General features: G+C 30.8%; 1 protein-coding gene and 1 long non-coding RNA gene across 3 annotated transcripts; both read right to left on the bottom strand.

The window, feature by feature from the left end:
- Nucleotides 1-4,268: 4,268 nt before the first annotated feature.
- Nucleotides 4,269-9,609, bottom strand: LOC132613860 (WD repeat-containing protein RUP2). Its single transcript, XM_060328143.1, has one exon. The coding sequence runs from the start codon at nt 5,946-5,948 to the stop codon at nt 4,785-4,787; it is 1,164 nt and encodes a 387-aa protein (XP_060184126.1). The 5' UTR covers nt 5,949-9,609; the 3' UTR covers nt 4,269-4,784.
- Nucleotides 9,610-12,978: 3,369 nt separating this feature from the next.
- LOC132613861 (uncharacterized) lies at nt 12,979-17,305 on the bottom strand. Of its 2 annotated transcripts, none has more exons than XR_009572122.1 (3): nt 17,085-17,305; nt 13,504-13,800; nt 12,979-13,247 (listed from the first exon to the last, which is right to left on the bottom strand). It is a non-coding gene; the product is annotated as an uncharacterized LOC132613861 (long non-coding RNA). The 2 variants fall into 2 exon arrangements; XR_009572121.1 differs by having other exon boundaries at nt 13,583-13,800; nt 17,085-17,299.
- Between the last annotated feature and the right edge of the window lie 3,110 nt (nt 17,306-20,415).

Raw genomic sequence — 20,415 nt, forward strand, 5'->3', positions numbered from 1 at the left:
TTAGGAACATGTATTTGAGTCGGGTCCATCTCTTTTTAGTTTATTCAGGTCAACTTAATAGATCTTTTTTTATTTGCAAATATGAAAATTACATCTCAAAAATCAAGAAACGAACATAATTAGCATCTTAACAAGGAATCACACCCATTAACAACAAGGTAAAATCAACATTTTCACCAAGGGACTTGCATCTTTTATATATATTAAAAATTGAAATTGCACAAGTAAAATAACATCTTCAATAAGGGAATTACACCAATCAAAATAAGAAAAATAATAGAAAAACTCTTCAATAGGTAATTTACCCCATAAGTAAATGTAGAATTAGATAAACTACAAGTTCTCAAAAATAAATCATAAATTTCATGTTTTTCTAAGCAATGCTTACGAAATTTCTATCACAATTTAAGTAGTAAAGTGATTTAAATTGAATTTAACAATTATAGAATAACACAAATTTTTACAATACACTCCCTCCGTCTATTTTTATTTGTCCACTTTACTAAAATATATGTTCACTTTTACTTGTAAGTTGTATAGTTTGAAAAATCAAGACATAATTTACCATTTTATACCTATTTTACCCCTATTATTAAGTACTCCAATTCATTTCTCATTTTATTTATTGCTTATTAAGAGTGTCCTAAGTCAAATATAGACAAGTAAACATGGACATAGGGAGTAATAAACAAAAAAACAAAAAAAGAATTTTGATCTCAAACCAAAATTCTCATTGAGACCCAAGTTTTTTTATTTAAATACTCGCAGATTTGATATTAAGAGAAATGCTTAATTTAAGGGATTTTGAAGTTTCTATTTGTGTGTTCTCGCTAGAGATCACAGATAAAATAATACTCCCTCCGTTTCAATTTATATGAACCCATTTGACTGGGCACGATATTTAAGAAAGAGGGAAGACTTTTGAAACTTGTGGTTCAAAATAAGCCTTGAAAATTTGTGTGACTGTAAATCATTCATAAAGTGAATTTGTTTCCAAATTAAGAAAGAGGTCATTCATTTTGACACGGACTAAAAAGGAAATAGGTTCAAACAAATTGAAACAGAGGGAGTAGAATAGAGGAAACGTAATATAAATAATAAAAATATAAATAGAAAATTGGGAGAGATGAAAAGGAAATTACTGGTACAGTAAAAAGCACAAAGAAAAACAGGAGTCGGAAAATGCTCAAGATAGATTCAAACTTGTGTCTACCAGTCATGACAACTTTGTCTAATTTTCCACTGGGGGTGACAGGATCAAATATTTACCTAGTTTAAGCAAATTGCAACATAGGTATATAAAAAATTTATCAATCTAGGGAGTGTCTTGCCACCCTCACCCTAAAGGGTGGATCCGCCCCTATATGTATACACTGATACAAACGCTTATTATAGTGAAAAAGAAAAGGGGAGAAAAGGGAAATATGAGGAAAACTTTTAAGAAATTAAAGCAAGTATAGATAAGTTTGCCCTCTCTCATCCTGACATGCATGTCACTGTTTAGACTCATATCGCTCTGGTTGTTTGGAATCTAGGAATTAGGTTTCAATCATTTTATCCAGTATCTTTTTCCACATATGAAAAATCTTATCTAACCTTTGGTGTAGGCACCAAGACGCTGACACTGAGTGCAATACCACGTTCGCTAATAACCCCAGATTTTTTTCTTCTAATATTGTTTTGAGGAAGGGTAAATTAATACTTATGAGAAATGAAAAATGAGAACCTGATAAGAGAATTTGAGTTCCAGAAGTTCAATCTTTCAGATCTTAGGGGTTGTTTGGTTGGAAACAAGTTATCCCAGGATAACTTATTCCGGGATTAGTTATTCCATCCTCCCACGGGGTAAAATAACACTATAATCCAGGGATTAGTTATACTGTGATTTTATCCCAACCAAACGTGGAATAAACTTATCTCAAACATAATCCCGGAATTATTTATCCTTATCTCTCGTACCAAACGAGCCCTTAGAGTTGAACCTACTAAAATTTTAAAGTACTGAGTTTATATCTAATATTTATTACTACTCCGTAAAATTTTAGTGATTTTCACAAATTAATTGATATACTATACCGAAAGTACTGAGTTCATATAAATCCGATACCAACCAGCTGCAACCGCCTCAGTGAGAACACGCCTATATATATATGCTATGCAAGACCGTTGCTTGGTATCACACTAAACTGTAAAACTTGATGGTAGTACTAATATTAAATCATACCTTAGTTTTAACTATGGTTTCCAAATTTTCTTCTTTTCATGACTTCTATTTTTTCTGGATATATACTTAGCTTGGACTTTTCACAAGATCTTATATCGACCCATATTCTTGTTACATGTTCTCTCAATTTACATTCTTATCGTGTTCTCAACTTACATTCTTATCGTGACTTCTATTTGACATAATATATACTGCTTGGACTTTTCACAAGGTCATCCACCATATACTTGTTATTTAACTCAACAAAAATGTACATTTCAGTGTTAATTAAATCTCTAACATAAACAAGAGTTGCTAGTCAACATTTTAAAAGCTAAAGAGGTACACAAGAGTAATAAGAATGAGAGAGAGTACGGACTGCTAATCATATGCTTTATGAGCATATTCACTTAAAATACAGATAAAACATATCTTCATTTTGGCAAAGGTTAGCTCCATTCCTGCAAATTCAGATATCTTTCTTCTGTGTTTTTCCCTAATCGTCTTTTTTTTTTAAAGATAGAAGAGAGAGAATAAGAAAAAGAAATGAGAAGAATGAGGAAAAAAGGTGATGGAGATATCTCACACAATTTTGTTATCTGTCCTTATTATCATTTTTATCCTAGATTATTAATTGTTACTTAACAACATAGTTAGTTTTGGTCTATATACGTGCAGCATGCTGGTTATCAATGTTCTCCTTCACTTCCTCCCCTTTAAATGGCACTCTAACGCTTAGATTCGTCCAATACAAGAACGATAACCCAATCTACCTTAAGATTAAAATCGTCGTTTATTGTACTAATGTAAGACTCAGTTTCCCTTTTTTTTGTGTGGATGTATTGAAGAAATAGCTAAGTATATAAAAGTATGCTCTTTCTAACTGTTTAAATTTTTAGACGAAATAATCGCATAGTTCAACTTGATATCAGAACAGACAAATGTTCTAAGTTCGAGTCTCACTGCCATTTGCCACAAACAACAACATACCTAGCGTGATTCCACCAATGGGATATGGGGAGCTGAGTGGGGTGTACACAAACCTTACCCCTACCTTGTGAGAGGTAGAGTCTCATCGTCACCCATCGTTAAAAACATTCACATGCTTGGCTTGTGAAAAATAATGAGACTTACACGTAAAAAAGCGTATGAAAGTTAATTAAATAAAAGCGTGATTTACTAAAGTTAAATAAAAGTGTTTGTCCTCGCTCTCGCTCAAGCTAAAGCTGATCAGTCTTTGAAGTGTTAACTCGAGCTAAATCCTCATTCTTTTTACCAAATTTCATCTTCTTTTTTTGTCTTTTACAAACATTTTACAGTTGTTTGTTAGGGGAAGAAAAGAAAGAGAGAACGTTTTACAGCACAAAGACTGACCAGCTTCAAACAATGTTCTAAGACTGACCAGTTGTTTACATATATATATATATATGTAAACACATAAAGAATTCAAGTAAAGACTCATCCGAGCAACGCAAATTAAACAAGCCTAAAATTTTAGTCTCTTTCGCAACTGCTTCATAAACTAGATTTTGTTGTGAACTTGAAGTTCCCACATCGCTCGCACACGGGATTGTGTGCGTGCTTATAAGCTGGGCCTGAAGCCTTTATTTGTATACGCGTTTTAAAGCCGTGAGGTGCGCCAAAGCGGACAATATGTACAAGCAGTTTACAACAGATTTTTCTTTTTACCTTCCTATTTTCATCTAATAGCAAAAGTGGTACAGCATGAATTATTGGGAGTACTATTGGATCTTGAGCTAGCATATTTATCTTTTTTTTTTTCCTTACGAGACATCACTACTCACTAATAACAAAATGAAGCAACAAGTCATGTCTCCGAAATGCCCCCTAGTTGAAATAAAAAAGCCCTTCTATATATTCAATTGTCCTACATATAAGGCAATTTACTCTTGCAATAAGAACGAGATCTAATAAATTATAATGGCACACAAACTAAGGTCTTTAATTTACGTGCCTGTACCTTCTCCAATAACTCTCCACATTCTATATAGAAAAAAAAAAAAAACACATACATTTCATTAATAATGCGAAATAGGAGAATCTATTCGTCATAAAGTTCAGCATTAGTGCATACATGTTTATGCTTTCTACAAAGATCTGTCAGTAAATAATATTCGCTTTTATTATACAGTCACCTCGAAGAGAGAACAACGAGAATAAAATGGCATTGCAATTTAATTTTCCCTTTTTCTTCACATATCTCTATAGAATCATATCCTCTATCTTTCAGACAATGTAAGTGGCCTATAATTCCTCTAATTCCTATTAAAATGAGAATGAAAAAGGGTGGAAATAAAAAGAAAAAAAAGGAAATGGGGCAATTACCTTTTTGGGTTGGCTTTGGTTTCTATGACTTCTCAGGAAAAACAATAGTACACATTATGCCTAATACTTGCGGAAAGCTTTTCTCCGAATATGACATGTACTTTTAATTCTGCGCCCGTCACTCAATAATCATTCATCCTCAAAACGGTTCAAATCTGCATCCTGAATTATTATCGTTCATCTTCTGTTGTCATTTAAAAACGATTTAATTCTGCGTTTGTCACTGAATAATTAATCATCTTCTCTTGCCATTGAAAACTCGCAAAACACCATATGAGTCCCCAGCCACGAGTGTGCATCGATTCTCTTCCTTTTGTTGCCAGCATACGCTACTAACGAACCCATGGTCATACCCGGTTAGACCCATGGGTTCGCGTCCGTAGACCCAAATTGGCTCACCCCATCTCTTGTCATATACAAAAACTTGGTTACTCTCTGAGCCACAACAAATTAATCCACCAGGTCTCCATACCGATAAACCAACAAACCTCTTACTATTGTTGTGCCCCTTGTAGGTACGAATAACCCGTTGATCCTCCGCATTCCACATTTTTAAACACCCGTCTACACTTGAAGAGACAATCGTACGTTCATCAAGAAATCGAATGTAAGTAACTGCTTTCTGATGTCCGTCAAGGATGAAAAGAGGGTCCATCATTTTCCTTATATCATAAGCATAGACCCTCCGGTCAGCACATCCAATGGCTACGATTTGACCTCTGAACTGATTGAATTCCACGCAACACACCGGACTGTATTGCTTACAAGGTTGTACCATAGCCAAGCACTTCCCGTTATCGCCACAACGCGGGTCCCACATTTGCATGGTTCCATCGTCCGCTCCGGACGCACCCAAAACCGGATCCAAATGACAGTAGTCAATGCTCCAAACCCGCCTACCACCATGTTCATCCCGTTCGAAAACGGGCATTTTCTTCTCTAAGTCATATTCCATGACAACTCCATCGTAATCACCCGACCCTAAAACCTGACTACCCCAACCGGGTTTCCACTTTAAGCTACTGAGTTTTGCAGGAGTACAAATATAAAAGTTACATGCATTGCCATGATCCAAAGCCACAGGCTCACCAGTGGTGCGCTTGTCGCCTTCTCTCTCTTCTTGTGACAACGAATTTACGTCATAAATTCGAATTTTCCTAGCAATTCCACCAGAAGCTAGGAAATTACAACAAGGGTCAAATTCTAAAACACCAAGTGTGTCACAAACAGATCCATTAATACTATTGCAAGATGAAATCACAGTAGAAAGATGAAAATCCCATTCACATCTTGCTTTCTCTTCTTCTTGATCTTCTTTTTCTTTCTCTTCTCCTTGTGGTACTTGTTTTTCTGTTACCCCTTCTTGTTCTTGATGGAAACTTGATGAGATATCTGTCATTTCCCATTCATGTCAAAGTGATTGCTACTAACTTCTTGGAGAAATAAAAATTGTAGCAGCAAGGAGAAGAGTTGGTGCAAGACATTTTTGGAAATTAAGGAAGAACATTATACTTTATAGTTTGATGGATTAATATATTTTAGTATAGTTTAAAGAAGGCAAGGGAGTTGTGCAGGGGGAATTGTATATGGTTTAGTAGTATACAAGTGGAGGAGACAAAAAGGAATTGTGGTAGAATATGTACCTCATATTTCTTTTGTAAGAACTAAATGCTATGGATACTAATGCACACTGTGTTACGTGGAATAAGCAAAACCTTTTGTCTCTTCATAAAAGTACACTCTTATTATGCCTTTATAAGAAGTTGAGAAATTAATATTATATACAATAACCGTGCGAAATCTTTGAACAACACTCTCTCTGCCTCAAATTTACGTGCGATCTAGTTATTATTTGAAGAATCAAAGATTTTTTTTTTTTGCTGGAGTACAATTTTTTCAAATATTTTTTTAAATATTTTATCTTAACTATTATCACTTATGGTACTTTTTATTTAGTTTCTAAACGTGAAAATTTTATTTCAAAAATAATAATTGAAGACTCTATGTCCGAACTAAGACACACAAATTGAAAAGAAGAAGTAATTATTTATTTATTTATTCCCTAGGCTGTTAAAGTAATTATTTATTTATTAATTCCCTAGGCTGTTAATCACATTTCTTATGACACTTATTTTTCAAGTGATGATATGATATAATTTTTCAATTGAAGCTCTGCAAGTTGATAGATTTGATTTCATGACATGAAAACGGATAGTGTCCCGTGTTTATGTATGTACCACTTGACTCAGAATGTGGGGACAATCATGGGATTTCTTCAATAGGCATCACCAGCCTGGTCCTTTTTTATTTCCAATATAATGTGTGGATATAAATTTAAAGTATGATTCTACTGCCTCCACGTATGTTATAAAAGTATTTTTGTGTATTCACTTAGCTGTATATTTTAAATGTACAAGTACATCTATACTACAAATATCTTTTACTAGTACTAATTAGTGTGTGAACTGTGAGTCTGTGATCAGTGGGTGGGCCACATGTAAGGAAGGATACTTAAATATCAAAAGTTACATTGTGGTAAGTAGGGCAGAAATAATTTTTCTTTATACATATATAAAATTTTGAATTTTGTAAACATATACAGGTACTTCAAATTCAGATGCGGCGTTTCGAATTTTTTTACTCTACTAGTTAAAATTCCTGGTCGTCATTGACTTAGATCATGGTCTTCATTTTGATACTATGGTACTATTATTCCCGTTCCAAAATAAATGATTATTCATGACGTTTAAAGAGAAAATTGTGTCTTCATGATTAATGATATTAAAAATGTGTTTCTTAAGGGTGTACAAAAATCTTCATAAAAGATGTACTCCATATAATATGGTATTGGAAGAAGTATCTCTTAATTAGTATTTCAATTATTTTCACAACGACCATTAAGTTGTGGTGGAATGGTCGGATCTCTTTACGATTAATCAAAGGTATCGAATTCGAGCCCTAATTAAGAAAAAGGATTCCCCTTTGTAATCCTTACAAGGTGCGATTGCGATTTAGTTTGAGCCTCAATACAGGTACCAGACACTGGATGAAAATCATTGATTTTTTAATGAAAATTTTGCTTAACAGACTATCCTAAGAGAGATTAAGCACTTATGTGCTAATTATTTGCCTAACCGTTAATTTGATACAATAGCAAAACTTATAATAACTCAGTTAAGAAAACTAATCAACCGCTTTACATGAGTCTAACAACCTAGCTATTTCATGGTCGATTTCATCATTTAATAACCTATGTATATCTAGCCAATCATGCAATTAAACTTTGTGTTTCTTTGCCAGAATACTCAAAGGCACATGTGTGGCTTCTTGTGTGCCAACGAGAGTCTCAGAAGCAGAGCCAAAATTTTGAGTTGAGATATGATTTTAAATAAGATAGTTTATTAAGTTTTATAAAAACTATAATATATTTTAAGTGAAAATTAAATATAAATATAGAGTTCCAATCAAAGTTATTGAGTTCTATCGAATCTATAGCTTACTCTCTAGCTTTGCCCCTGATTTTCGTCACAACTCCTGATTACCAAATTTTTATATATCCACTCTCTGTTCCAAATTATGTGATATGATTTAACTCGACATGATTTTTTTTAGAACAAAGTTTTCAAACTTGTTATTTAAATGATTTTGAAACTTGTAAGTTGTAACTTTTGAACATGTCATAAATTTATATGGCTACAAAAGTTTATAAAATGAATCAACTATTATTAAATTATGTTTAAATTTAGAGCTATATCATTTTCTAAACAAATTAATAGGGGAATAGTGTCAGATAAATCAAAATAAATGGAGTATATATTTTATCACATCCCATATATTAATAAAATAATTAGATGGACCACTTTAAACCTACCTATTGATTAGGTAATTCAAGAGATAAATGAATTGGTTATTGGCGGCTCCACCGCCAAAGCAAAAATGACCATGAAGAATGAAAAAGTACATTTTAGTAAAATTTGGGTAACGATTATCGTAGTTGTATTCTAAAATTTTCTTAAATCCGTATTTGTAGGATCATTTTTTTTTTTGGCAATTAAAAGAAAACTTCATTAAATCACCAAATGAGATTTACAATTCATGCCCTTCTCAGTTTCTACCTATTTATGATCCTATATAAACCATGAAGCCTATGAAACAGAAAAACCAAAACAAGTATGCCTAAGGAATTATATACTAGTATGTTTTATTGATCATAAATTTGAGGTAAACAATCTATATATAATATAAAGCTAGCAATAGTCAATCCTACGTGACACCTCTCTATGGCCTCCATTGGCATTTATATATTTTCTTCTTTTTTTGCCTTTTTCCCTCATTTTTCATAATTATATTTTATTTTAAAAAACTATGATATCCATAACTCACACCTCTTCATCTTCATAACTTCTACTCTTAATTGATTATTCATAACTCACCTTAAATTATCTTAATTATAAAAAAGGTCATCTCCTTTCCTCTTCTTAATTTGTAGCTATTTAATTTGTATGGAATGATCATTTGGAAAGAGAGAATGGTGTTCCTTCTATCTAATGAACGTACTAATGGACATCAATTTGTTTTTGCAGAATCCTCATACTACAACACAATGTATTTATAGCTACGAAATCTAAGCTATGAATTTAAAATTCGTAGCTATTACCTAGTAATAGCCACAAAAAATTGAATTTCATAGCTATCTACGAATTCGCAAAATTTCTTAGCCATGAAAAATCAAATTGACAAAGTTAATTCCTCATTTTTGCTATAATTACTAACTATCATGGCAATAACTACCTAAATAGCTACAACTTTATTGCTACGATAAACTTTTATAGCTGATCATAAGTTTTTTCCACACAATAAAGTTACTGTAGCAATAGTAACCTTTTAGCCACAATAAATTATTTGAAACAAGATATCTTAGCCCAATAAATATTTTTCCTACAAATTCTAAAACATTGTTGCAATAATTAAATGATACAGCCACAAATTTTTTGTTATAGTAAAATGTCGTAGCTAATTATAAGTTTTTGTCACGGGTTGAAATTTACTATAGTAATAGTAATATTTTAGCCACAATAAATTATTTATAAAAAACTATTGTAGCTAAATAAATATATCTGCTCCAAGTTATAAAAATATTGTGGCAATAGTTAAATGATATACCACAGAATTTTCGCTATAATAAAATTTCATAGCTAATCATTATGTTTTGCCACGAGTTAAAACTTACTGTAGTAATAGTAAACTTTTAGCAACAATAAATTATTTGAGACAAAACGTTGTTGCTAAATAAATACTTATTTTTTGTACAAGTTATAAAAAGTTACGGCTATAGTTAAATTATATAGCCACAAACTTTTTGTTATAATAAAACTTCGTAGCTAATTATTAATTTTTACCACAACTTGAAACTTATCGTAGCAATAGTAACATTTTAGTCACACAAAAAAAATATTAAAAAATTTTTTTTAGCTTAATAAATATTTTTGCTTCAAGTACTAAAAAGTCATGGTAATGCCTTGCTTAATACCTAGAATAATCAGTTCGAGGTTTTGATTTGATGTCTTCAAAAATATCATCAGCTAAGATAACATCAGTGTTGAACTGTTGATAATAATAAGTAAAAGCCTTATCTAATTAATATGTGAATAACCAAATATATAGACTTTAAACAGCTACAATATTGTATCAATTGTGTTGTATAACATATTGTATTTGTTTAATTTAGACAATAAAATGTGTTATATTGCCTTAAATAATTTATTGGTTATCATAAATAAAATTATATATAGAGTCCAAAAACTAAAAACTTAATACGATTTGTATACAGTTCGGGGTCTTGCCTCTTTTTTGACTACATTTGGCATTATAATACCTAAATGATCAAGAATTATATTTTAAAATTTCAATAATATATATAATTGATATAGAACTATATATCATAATTCGTATTAAACAAAGAATTACTTGTAATTTTCATTTACAGCTTTAATTAATATCTAATAAAATTTATTAAATTATGAATTTTCTTTTGGTACCTAAATTTCTTGTATTAATAACCAAATTAATATTCACCAAATTATTAATATTTAAATATACCAAATTTAAATAACTATGTTCTTGTATTTATTTATTGATCACTATTATATCCAATTTAAATAAATAAAAGTTATCAATTGAATGGTTTAATGCTATTTTAATAACTTGATAGTTATCCGGAATCTAATGAAGCACTAAAAATTAAAAAAATTAATATAATTGACATAGGAACATATAACAAATTAACAAGATTATTTAAGACAAAAATAGCTTTAAAGCAAAAATACTTTAGTTATGAAATCTATTGCTGATTTGGCACTAATATTTAAAATGAAATCTCATTGTTAATAATATTATTTTAATAAGTATTTGTAGGCTATATTTTTCTAATTATGTAACATTTAAGAATAATGTTTTTCTTATATCTAGTTACACTAACAATTAAAAATTTAATATGGTTGATATTTAAGTCCATTAACAAAAAGTGATTATATAATAATCCTTATTAAATAAGTATTATCTATTAGTTTTAATAATAATGAAAATAACAATTGATTTATATCCAACTAATAATATAAGTAACTAATTACATAGAATTTAAACAACTATATTAAATGAAAAGTCCTTTACTAATTTAATCTGGAAAAAAAAGGTATACTACTAATTTAATAGTTTATTAATTATCATAAAATTCATTGTCCATAAACTAACAATTGAGAACTTAGGTCTTACCTCTCTTGCGACTATTGAATTATCTTTGTAACACTTCAGTAATTCTGATACTATTAAATAAAATTAAGCATATGGTTGATATACAAATGGTTGTACATCAATACTAATTATTATATAATACTTTTTTATATTTAATAAAGTATTACTTGTAAGTTTCAATACATTAAATATGTGCGCGCGCGGCTGCACGCTACATTGATCAATTGTATTAAATTCAATAATTGCATATACATTATTGATTTTATGATTGTATTGCAATATAAATAACTTAATGATTATCATAAATCTAACTGAACATTAAAAATTCATAATCAGATGTAATTAAAATAAGAGAATATGAGTTATATATGACAGAACTAACAATATCATAATTCAATACAAAAAAAAGTGTTAAATGTGAGAACTATCTACTAAATCAAAAAACTAAAAGTTTAATTTGATTTGTATACAGAACGGGGTCTTGTCTCTTTCGTGACTATATTCGGACATTTTATAATACCCAAATTGTCAAGATTTATATTTTAAAATTTCAATAAAAATATGGTTGATATAAGAGTGCATAACAATACTAACTTAGCTAATAATAACGCGTATTAAATGAAGAATTACTTGTAATTTTCAAATACAATTCAAATAAATATGTAATACTAATATTTTGTTAATTTTGATGTTTAACTATATTAGATTTAAATAATTATGTTCTTGTATTTATTTATTTATTGATCGCTAACTATATTAAGTTAAATAAGCATATACATTACTGACTTTATGATCTTATTACAGTATTAATAATTTAATAATTATCGTAAATCTAATTGAACATTAAAATCAATAATTTGATGTAATTAAAATAGGAGCATATGACTTATATCATAATTCAATACAAAAAGTGTACATGCGAGTTTTAATTATAGCTTAAATAAAATATATTATCGATAAATTTAGCAGATTTAATATTTAATGTTGATTATCTTAAAAATTTCTTAATACTATTTTGTACATTAGGCGACATGATACTTGACAAATATATTTCAGAATATATTTTTTTCATACAAATAATTTATTTGTGGTGTCCTATTTAATGTAGTTATATATTTATTATTGTTTTTATTTTTTAATAGGTAATAGCACTTAATTGTCATTGTTGTTACGTATATTTATTTACATTACTAGGGTAGACCATTTCAATCCAACAATTTTGCTCTTCACATACACCATCAAACATTAATGGACAGTAACAAAATGAAGTAAGGTACCATAATAATTATTTAACAAAGTTAACTTCTCACTTATTTAATAGAGTGCCTTTATGTGTTTCACCTATAGCTCCAGTGCCACAAATAATTACTTAACATGTAAACTTTTCCCTTTAGAGTTACACATATATCATCACATAGCCTTATCAGAAAAGAAGAAAACATATTATGCATTTTAAGCTATTTTAGTCTTCCTCTGAGAGGTAACATATTTTTGTTATTAGACTGGGAGCATATCAAGGTTCGAAAAATGAAGAATAGTCTTATCTTATAGCTTTGTACCTGATAATAATCCGATGACTTTGTTTCCAAATATCTTCGCCCCAATATTTTCTTTTCAAGTATCTTTGTGCCGACATGAATCATCAAATTTATATACCATACCAACTTCGAAAATACTAATAATTTTAAATGGAGATTGTAAATGTTATTAATTTAACTTTGTTTAGTACAGCTGGCCTCCTTCTTTTGTACATCAACGAGTCAATTGGGTTGCATAGCTGATGCATATTTGCACACCAGAAAATTGAGAAGTACGCAGGTTTTGTCATAACTGGCTAGGAAGGATATCAAACTTGATTATGAATTCATACCTCTTCAAGACACTTCTTGTCAAGCTTTTTGTCTTTTGTGCATGTCTTATTCCTCAGATTCAGAATTTGTGTGTCCACCTACATGAATTATCAAACATCAATTATTACCAAGAGATCAATATGTCACGCTGAGCACGGGCCTATGCCAGATAACGTTGTTAGTGTTATTTGCACAATTTCAAAATTACCAAAAAGTTCAACGAAAATAATTTCATACTTGTTCAATTGTCTAGCAGGATTACTAAAAAAAGAAAATAATCCTACGCCAAACGTTGTTTAGAAATTTCAAATTTTTAGTAAAACATGACACTTGTAGATGGAAACATATACACACCGGAAAACTCCATATTCTTTATTTCGCAATTTGGCTAAAGCAAAAGAGAAGTGTTCCAATATCTAACTTGCTTCGGTACCTAGCTAAAATAAAGGGGGAAAAAATCTCAGATTTGGCAGTCATTGTAACATAAGCTATTTCCAGCCTTTGCTTGGTAAACTTGGTAAACTTGATGTAAGTTACATGAGTCCAAATCTGTGCTTTCCTTGCATAAAATGCTCATGTCTCCTAGCAGCTGATCGGATGTCTCTGCAAAATGGTTTGGATCCCGCCTCTGCAAAATGGTTTGGATCCCGCCTGAATCCATGTTCAAATTTAAATAATAAGATTCAGCTATAATAGTCACAAATTCGAGCATTCCGCTATTCTTAATTAAAGAAATTTAAACTTGACAATTTTTTTTTATGACAAACTTGACAAATTATTTGGACACTGAGACATTACAAGGGAGTAAGAAATAGAAAGTAAAATGAAGAAAAAACAATGACATAACTAACAAAATAATTTAATTAGGTTCGAGCTCGTCACACCGGGTTTGCCTAGTACGGGTTATCTCTCCTATGTGGTTTGCGACTACTATAATTGGGCACACCCGTGCGAAGCACGGGCACTCTCCTCTATAACACCTACTTCCCATTGTTATGACTTAGCATTAGCATTCTAAATTATTAATTAACAACTAAAGTCACTTATTAAAATTAATGTACTTCAACATTTCTACTGTAACACATTATTATCTAACATTCAGACACATTATTATCTAACATTCAGAGACATCATGTCACTCTAACAACCTATGGAGTCACTCTAACAACCTATGGAGACACCCTAACACAGCAACAAAACAGTGAACCAAACGTTGAGAATCACACAACATGGATGTGTTGGTATGGTTTCAACACCATGTAAACAACATGGATCTTCAACATAACTAAACAGCAAAAATTAACTCAAAAATGTAGATTTATTAAAAACGTAGAAGTTGACAACACCAAATACTCTTAACACACATGATTACGTTCCAACATGTAGAGAGCTACCATCAGCTTGAATAGAGAAAAGAAAATTGAAAATAAGGATATATGATGCATTAGATAAAGAAAATTCCACAAAAAAAATTATGATAAGTCCTAATGAAAGAATCTTCAAACATGAAAAATAGTAGAAAGATGTTGAAATAGGAGAAAGATAAAGACGGCAAGTAAATCCACCTGTAGAACTTTTCTAATTGCTATCAAAAACAAATTTAAGTATAAATTGCATGAAACTTGAAAATCATGACTACCACATTAAAAAGGGAGAAGACTTAGAATGTCTCAGAATGCTATATCAGGACAATTCGAACTGCATCCATATACTCGAGAAAATTTATTATTACAGGATATGCTATTATACTTCGATGCATATGCAACATATCTATACACATGGATTTACCAACTATATTCAATTTTCAGTTTTTGTATGCTTACTTTAGTTATGTACCAATATTTTCTAAATAGACAAAGTGGAGTGGAGAAAATTTGAATGGAGAGCTATAGAATTTGACAAAGGACCGTATGTCCACAGAAGAGGATAAACTCCTAAAGCTATACCAGGTTACTGAATCTCAAATTGTTCAAGGCAAGTTAAAAAATAAAACATACTCCAAGAAAAGAGGGTTAGACTTTTAGGTACTGGTTTGTGTGAAAAAAATGAAAATCTGGTAACATATTGGCTAAATCCTATGATCCTACTGTACCCTCCTCACTCGCCCCATTATATTAAAACTACTGATCCATTTGAATTTTCTTTTTAATCAGTACTACCAACCCATTTGAATAAAGAGAGCAAATTATCTAATATATAGTAATCGTTTTAGATGGAAAATCTAATTTTATCGGATGTCCCCGAATAGATGAAAAATCTAACATTTCAACCTCAATCATAACATCAAAGCATTATCAATAAATTCATAAATTGAGGGATAAGTCACCTGGAGGCCGGGGGATGATTCCCTGATCATTTAGGTTCTCTTTTACCGTCTTGGCTAATTGTTTCAAACTTCGGCAAAAGCTACTGAGGTTTCAAACTAACAGAGTACCACTTAAGTTATATATGTGCCTATCAATTAAAAGACTACTCCAATTAGCTCAGAAACCTACAGTGCAGTAATGATTCCATTAAATAGGAAAGGAATAGGTCCAAAACAGAGTAAAGAAATACACAGTGCCTGCCAAAACATAAAGAGTGAAGACATGCAATTTCAGTTGTTTTCTGCGAAGACTGGAATTGTTTGTTTGGGCACTTCAATGAAGTCAGTATTTATCGTGATTAGTAAGCCTACCAAGTAGCAGAAAATATAGCCACACACAAAAAAAAATCAATTGAATCAAACCGTCCTTATATACAGAGCAACACAGTATTACCACGTAGTAACTACACGAAAAATTGTTTAATAGGTTAAAGTTGTTATTAGGATTAAATTAAGTCATGTTAGACAATTTGAAGGTTGAATGCACCTGTCATAATAATAGGCAACTACATTTAACTTATTAAAAAAGCTATAAGTGAAGAGGTGCAAGAATACATCAAGACCAAGCTGTTTATGTGTTCTTTTTAATCAGGAAAACAATTCTGTTTACACAGGCTAGACTATGTAGAACCTTAAACTCTTGGATTTTTTTACAATCTAATAACCAACCCCAAGGACCTGACTGCTACATATGAGCTTGATGTATTCAAACTCAGATGTCTAGAAATTAGTTACTACTGAGCAAGCAGCTTCTATAAAAACTTTGAAAAGACAGAAAAATGGATCAAAAGGAACATAAAGAGATAATCGAATTGAAATTGGAGCAACTTTGAGTACAGTTTACGGATTTAACCATTAATTAAAGCTGCAGTATACTTCAAATGTCAAGAACTCAACTTTATTGATTGTCAAAGCAACTCGTAGCTATCTTGGATTGGAAGGCTAAATATTGTACCCACTTTATCGGAATCTTTTGGTGCTCAAACAGGGAGTTCTTAGTATGCAAAACACAACAGCCTTGTCTTTACCATATTGAGCAATAAAATAGCTTCAACTACTATCAACGACAAAGGCAAAATATTTCATCATACAACCACGCCTCACTCTAAGCCAACAGAAGGTTAAAGTAAATTAAACTCTCCTATAATTTCTTTCGGTATATTCTTGTACTGTTATATCATATTTAATTCACTCAATTATAGAAAACAATGGCTACATAAAAAACACAACCCCACATTTGAAATCTAACGCTAAAGATCAAAATCCGCTACACATCCAGAGAATGGTAAAAAAAAAAAAAAAATCTTGCAATCCCTTTTTGACTCATATCTTGGTAATAATCAAAACTTTATGAAACCGCAGAACTAAATCCATCAAATGCCCAAATACATTGACAAATGCGAAGTTATGTATTCTGAGTGAAATTGAACATAATAAATAAACCCAAGAATCAGCAAGCGGGAAAACTAAGAGGAGAAATTTAAAATTGATCCAAATTTTTACTTTATTAGAAGAGTCAAAGCGAAAGACAAAATTGGAGACGAACGGAGAAGAGTTCAAAAACAAATACCTGAAAATTGCAGCAACGGTCTGAGATACAAATAGATTTATTTTTATTTTTGATATATAACTTGTTGATTTGCTGATAAAGATTTGCTGATAGAGATTATAGCTTGTGTTGATAGAGATTTGGTGATAAAGATTATAGCTTGTGCTGATAAAGATTATAGCTTGTTGATGATAGATAGCTTGTTGATTTGGTGGTAGATATTTTGCTGATAGAGATAGAATTGAGAAGGCTCTGGAAAAAAAAAAAAAAAAAAAAAAAAAAAGGGCATGTGAAGAGGGTCAGAGCCTTCTGGACTTTTTTGGTAAATAAAATAAAATAAAATAAAGTAAATAAAAAATGTCATAATTGCCCCTAGATGGACGACGATCCCAACTTTTTTCACTCATGCTTCTATTTTAGTAGAAATAGTGTTTATAATAAAGAAGTAAAAAAAAAAAGTAGAAGTTATATAGTACAAAACAAGTAATGAACGGAAATTGACTAGTCAAAAAAGCCAAAACCTAGTCCTACTGCCACAACCCTCCGCATTGCCTTTTTCCTTTTGCCAATTCCACCAAACACAAATCTTTATTACTCCATATCAAAAGATTATAAAGGGGTTCTTTGGTGTTATGAAATGGAGATGGCTAATTGATTTTTTTAATTACACAATGGAAAGTAAAAAATGTTAAATATATTTTAAGGGATGGTTCCTTTTGTATTAGATCTACATCAACAAGATCTTCATAGCTGGTTTATTATAAATTTCGAACACTTTTTTTTTGTATTTGAATCTCATTCTTTTTCTTGCGGATCTCACTCTTTGTCACTATATTTTTTGGTTACTTTTTTTTATTCCTCCTTATTGTTTTTAAGGTACACTTCAACTTCCATTTGTAACTTATGTTGGACTCAGTAGAAGAATTTTTATTCATCTTCTTAGTTAAAGAGAAAAAGTTTGAATCCTTATGTTCATTTGTTAGCTTTGGTATATTAATAATATTTTATTCATTTTTTATTGAAGCTTTTGATATGTGATTCAGGAGATGCTTTTGATGGAATTAATCTTGGTCTTTTTTTAAGGTTGGTGTCATTGATTTTCCTACTTAATATTTGTAGTTTGTTGAGTTGAATGAACCCTCTTGCTATTTCTTAGGGATGTTGTTGCTCTTGTTAATATTGATGTTGTTGCTCATGTTAATATTTTTATGTTTCACTTTATCCATCTATAAATCATTCATGAAACAATAATGTAGAAATATGCTTCTTTCTTAATTGAGGTTTTGTTAGAAGAAACTCTTAGTGTAAAAGAATGAAATGTATATGAAATAATTGGAGTTTTGATATCCCTTTTAAGATTACTTAGAGTTTCTTTATGAAGATATGTAAAGATTTTTCATGAGAATTTAATCGATAAATTTCTCATTATATATGGTCAACTGTTAGATATATTTATATAGTCATTCGTTATATTTCTGATGTTTTTGCTTTATCAAAATTAACAGGCAAATTTATGAAATTACTAGAGCAGCAATGACAAATTGGAGCGGATATTGATCAAATTAAGATGCAATTAGAGGTCGTGTAGGAGGAGAGAAATCAGAAGATCGTGCGGGTTCGAGTCTCAACCAAGATAATGCTATTTTAATTGGTGTCATAGATGAATTATGTATTGTGAATGATTGAAACTTAGATATGTAACAACGTGTAACTTGAGACCTATTTTGGAATCCAAAAATTGTGTTTCGTATAGAAGAATTATTCTGATTAACAATGCTTTGTGGCATACTCTTTAATGTGTAGCGATGAAATTTTAGAATTCATAGCTAATTGTATATATAATTGCCAAAAACAAGGTTACACATTTCACTTCTCGTAGCAAACGAAGAAAACTTTTAGCTATAATTTTATATATTTTATGGCTAAAAGAATCCATTGTTAGTTATGTAAAAAAATATTTGTAGCAAATAATTTAATTCATGGCTATAGATTTTTAAACTCATAGCTAAATGTAATTTTGTTGCCACCAGATTGAACTATAAAAATAGCCACCAAATTTATATTTTTGTGGCAAATAAATTAAACTTTTTGCTACCAAAGAAAACGTTGTAGCTACAATATAAAGATTGCTACAAGTTTTATTTGTCGTAGCAAACGAATAAAATTATTTGCTATAAATATATTTTTCGTGGCAAGAACATTTTACCGTCACAGCTACAACACAAAAGAATTCGTAGCAATAAGTATTAGTCCCTAGCCACGGATCATGTAAAGCCTGTGGCTAACTTTTAGCTCCGCTACATATTGCTACGGATGCTACGGAAAGAAATATTGTAGCTAAAGTGTTTAGCCACGAAAATTTTCATATTTAGCTACAATGTATTTCGTAGCTATCTATGCATTTTGTTGTATCATTTGTCATGCATTGTCTCACTTATTCTGTTGGTCATGTCGTCAATGTGACTTTTGGATAAGAGTCTCTTCAGTTACTAAATCATACAGAACAAGAAATTGTTCTTTTTTATGTTTATGCATATTTTACTAATATAATGTTCTTCTATTGTGGTTTCTCTTTATTCACTAAATCAAGCCAGTCTCCATCAAAAGTGATAGGTGACTGCCAACTATTGATCAGTGTCATTGGTTTTTTCTAACACGCGCGACTTCTCTCCGTTAGAGATGTCTCTCGTATTTCCTTTCATCCTTTTTTTTTTATATTATCTATCTTTTCTAATGCTATTGGTTTTTCTATGATTACATTTGCTCGTAGTAGTTTGGCAATTTCAAAGCTAAAATTAATTCACTCACTTGACTTCTCAATTTTTAGTGCAATAACAATTTTGCTTAATTAACCCTTGGTGCAATGTGGCAGAGAAGAGACAGCCAATATATTGCTGGCCTCTTAAAACACATGTAAAGCATTGCGTGCAGTTTCTCCGGATGAAACTAAAGGATCTGCTGGGACATGCCAAACCAGTGAAGTCACCGCGAAAGCTCGACAAGAAAACTTTAAAGTAAATGCTTCACATGGACAATGAGTTACAAAATCCAAGCAAAGGGTGCATACAATCGTCCAATAAGTTATTTCTCTACTGAAATGGAATAACGTCAACCAGTACGTAGTCGATTTATTTTTGGTTCATACTGTTGCTGCGTATTCTATCATGCCATTATTTTTATCAAAATAACTATATTTATCTTAAATTGTTTAGTATCATTTTTGCTGTGACTTTGTTCAATTGCAGCAAGTGAAAAGGAAATGTATAAACTAGCTAAAGCAGTTTACAAAGTATAGAGTAGAGATTAAACCAAGTGCCACTGCATCATGGGCAAGTTGTTATGTTTCAAGAGG

The sequence above is a fragment of the Lycium barbarum genome, chromosome 10, assembly GCF_019175385.1.
Source record: "Lycium barbarum isolate Lr01 chromosome 10, ASM1917538v2, whole genome shotgun sequence".
NCBI classification, from domain to species: Eukaryota; Viridiplantae; Streptophyta; class Magnoliopsida; order Solanales; family Solanaceae; genus Lycium; species Lycium barbarum.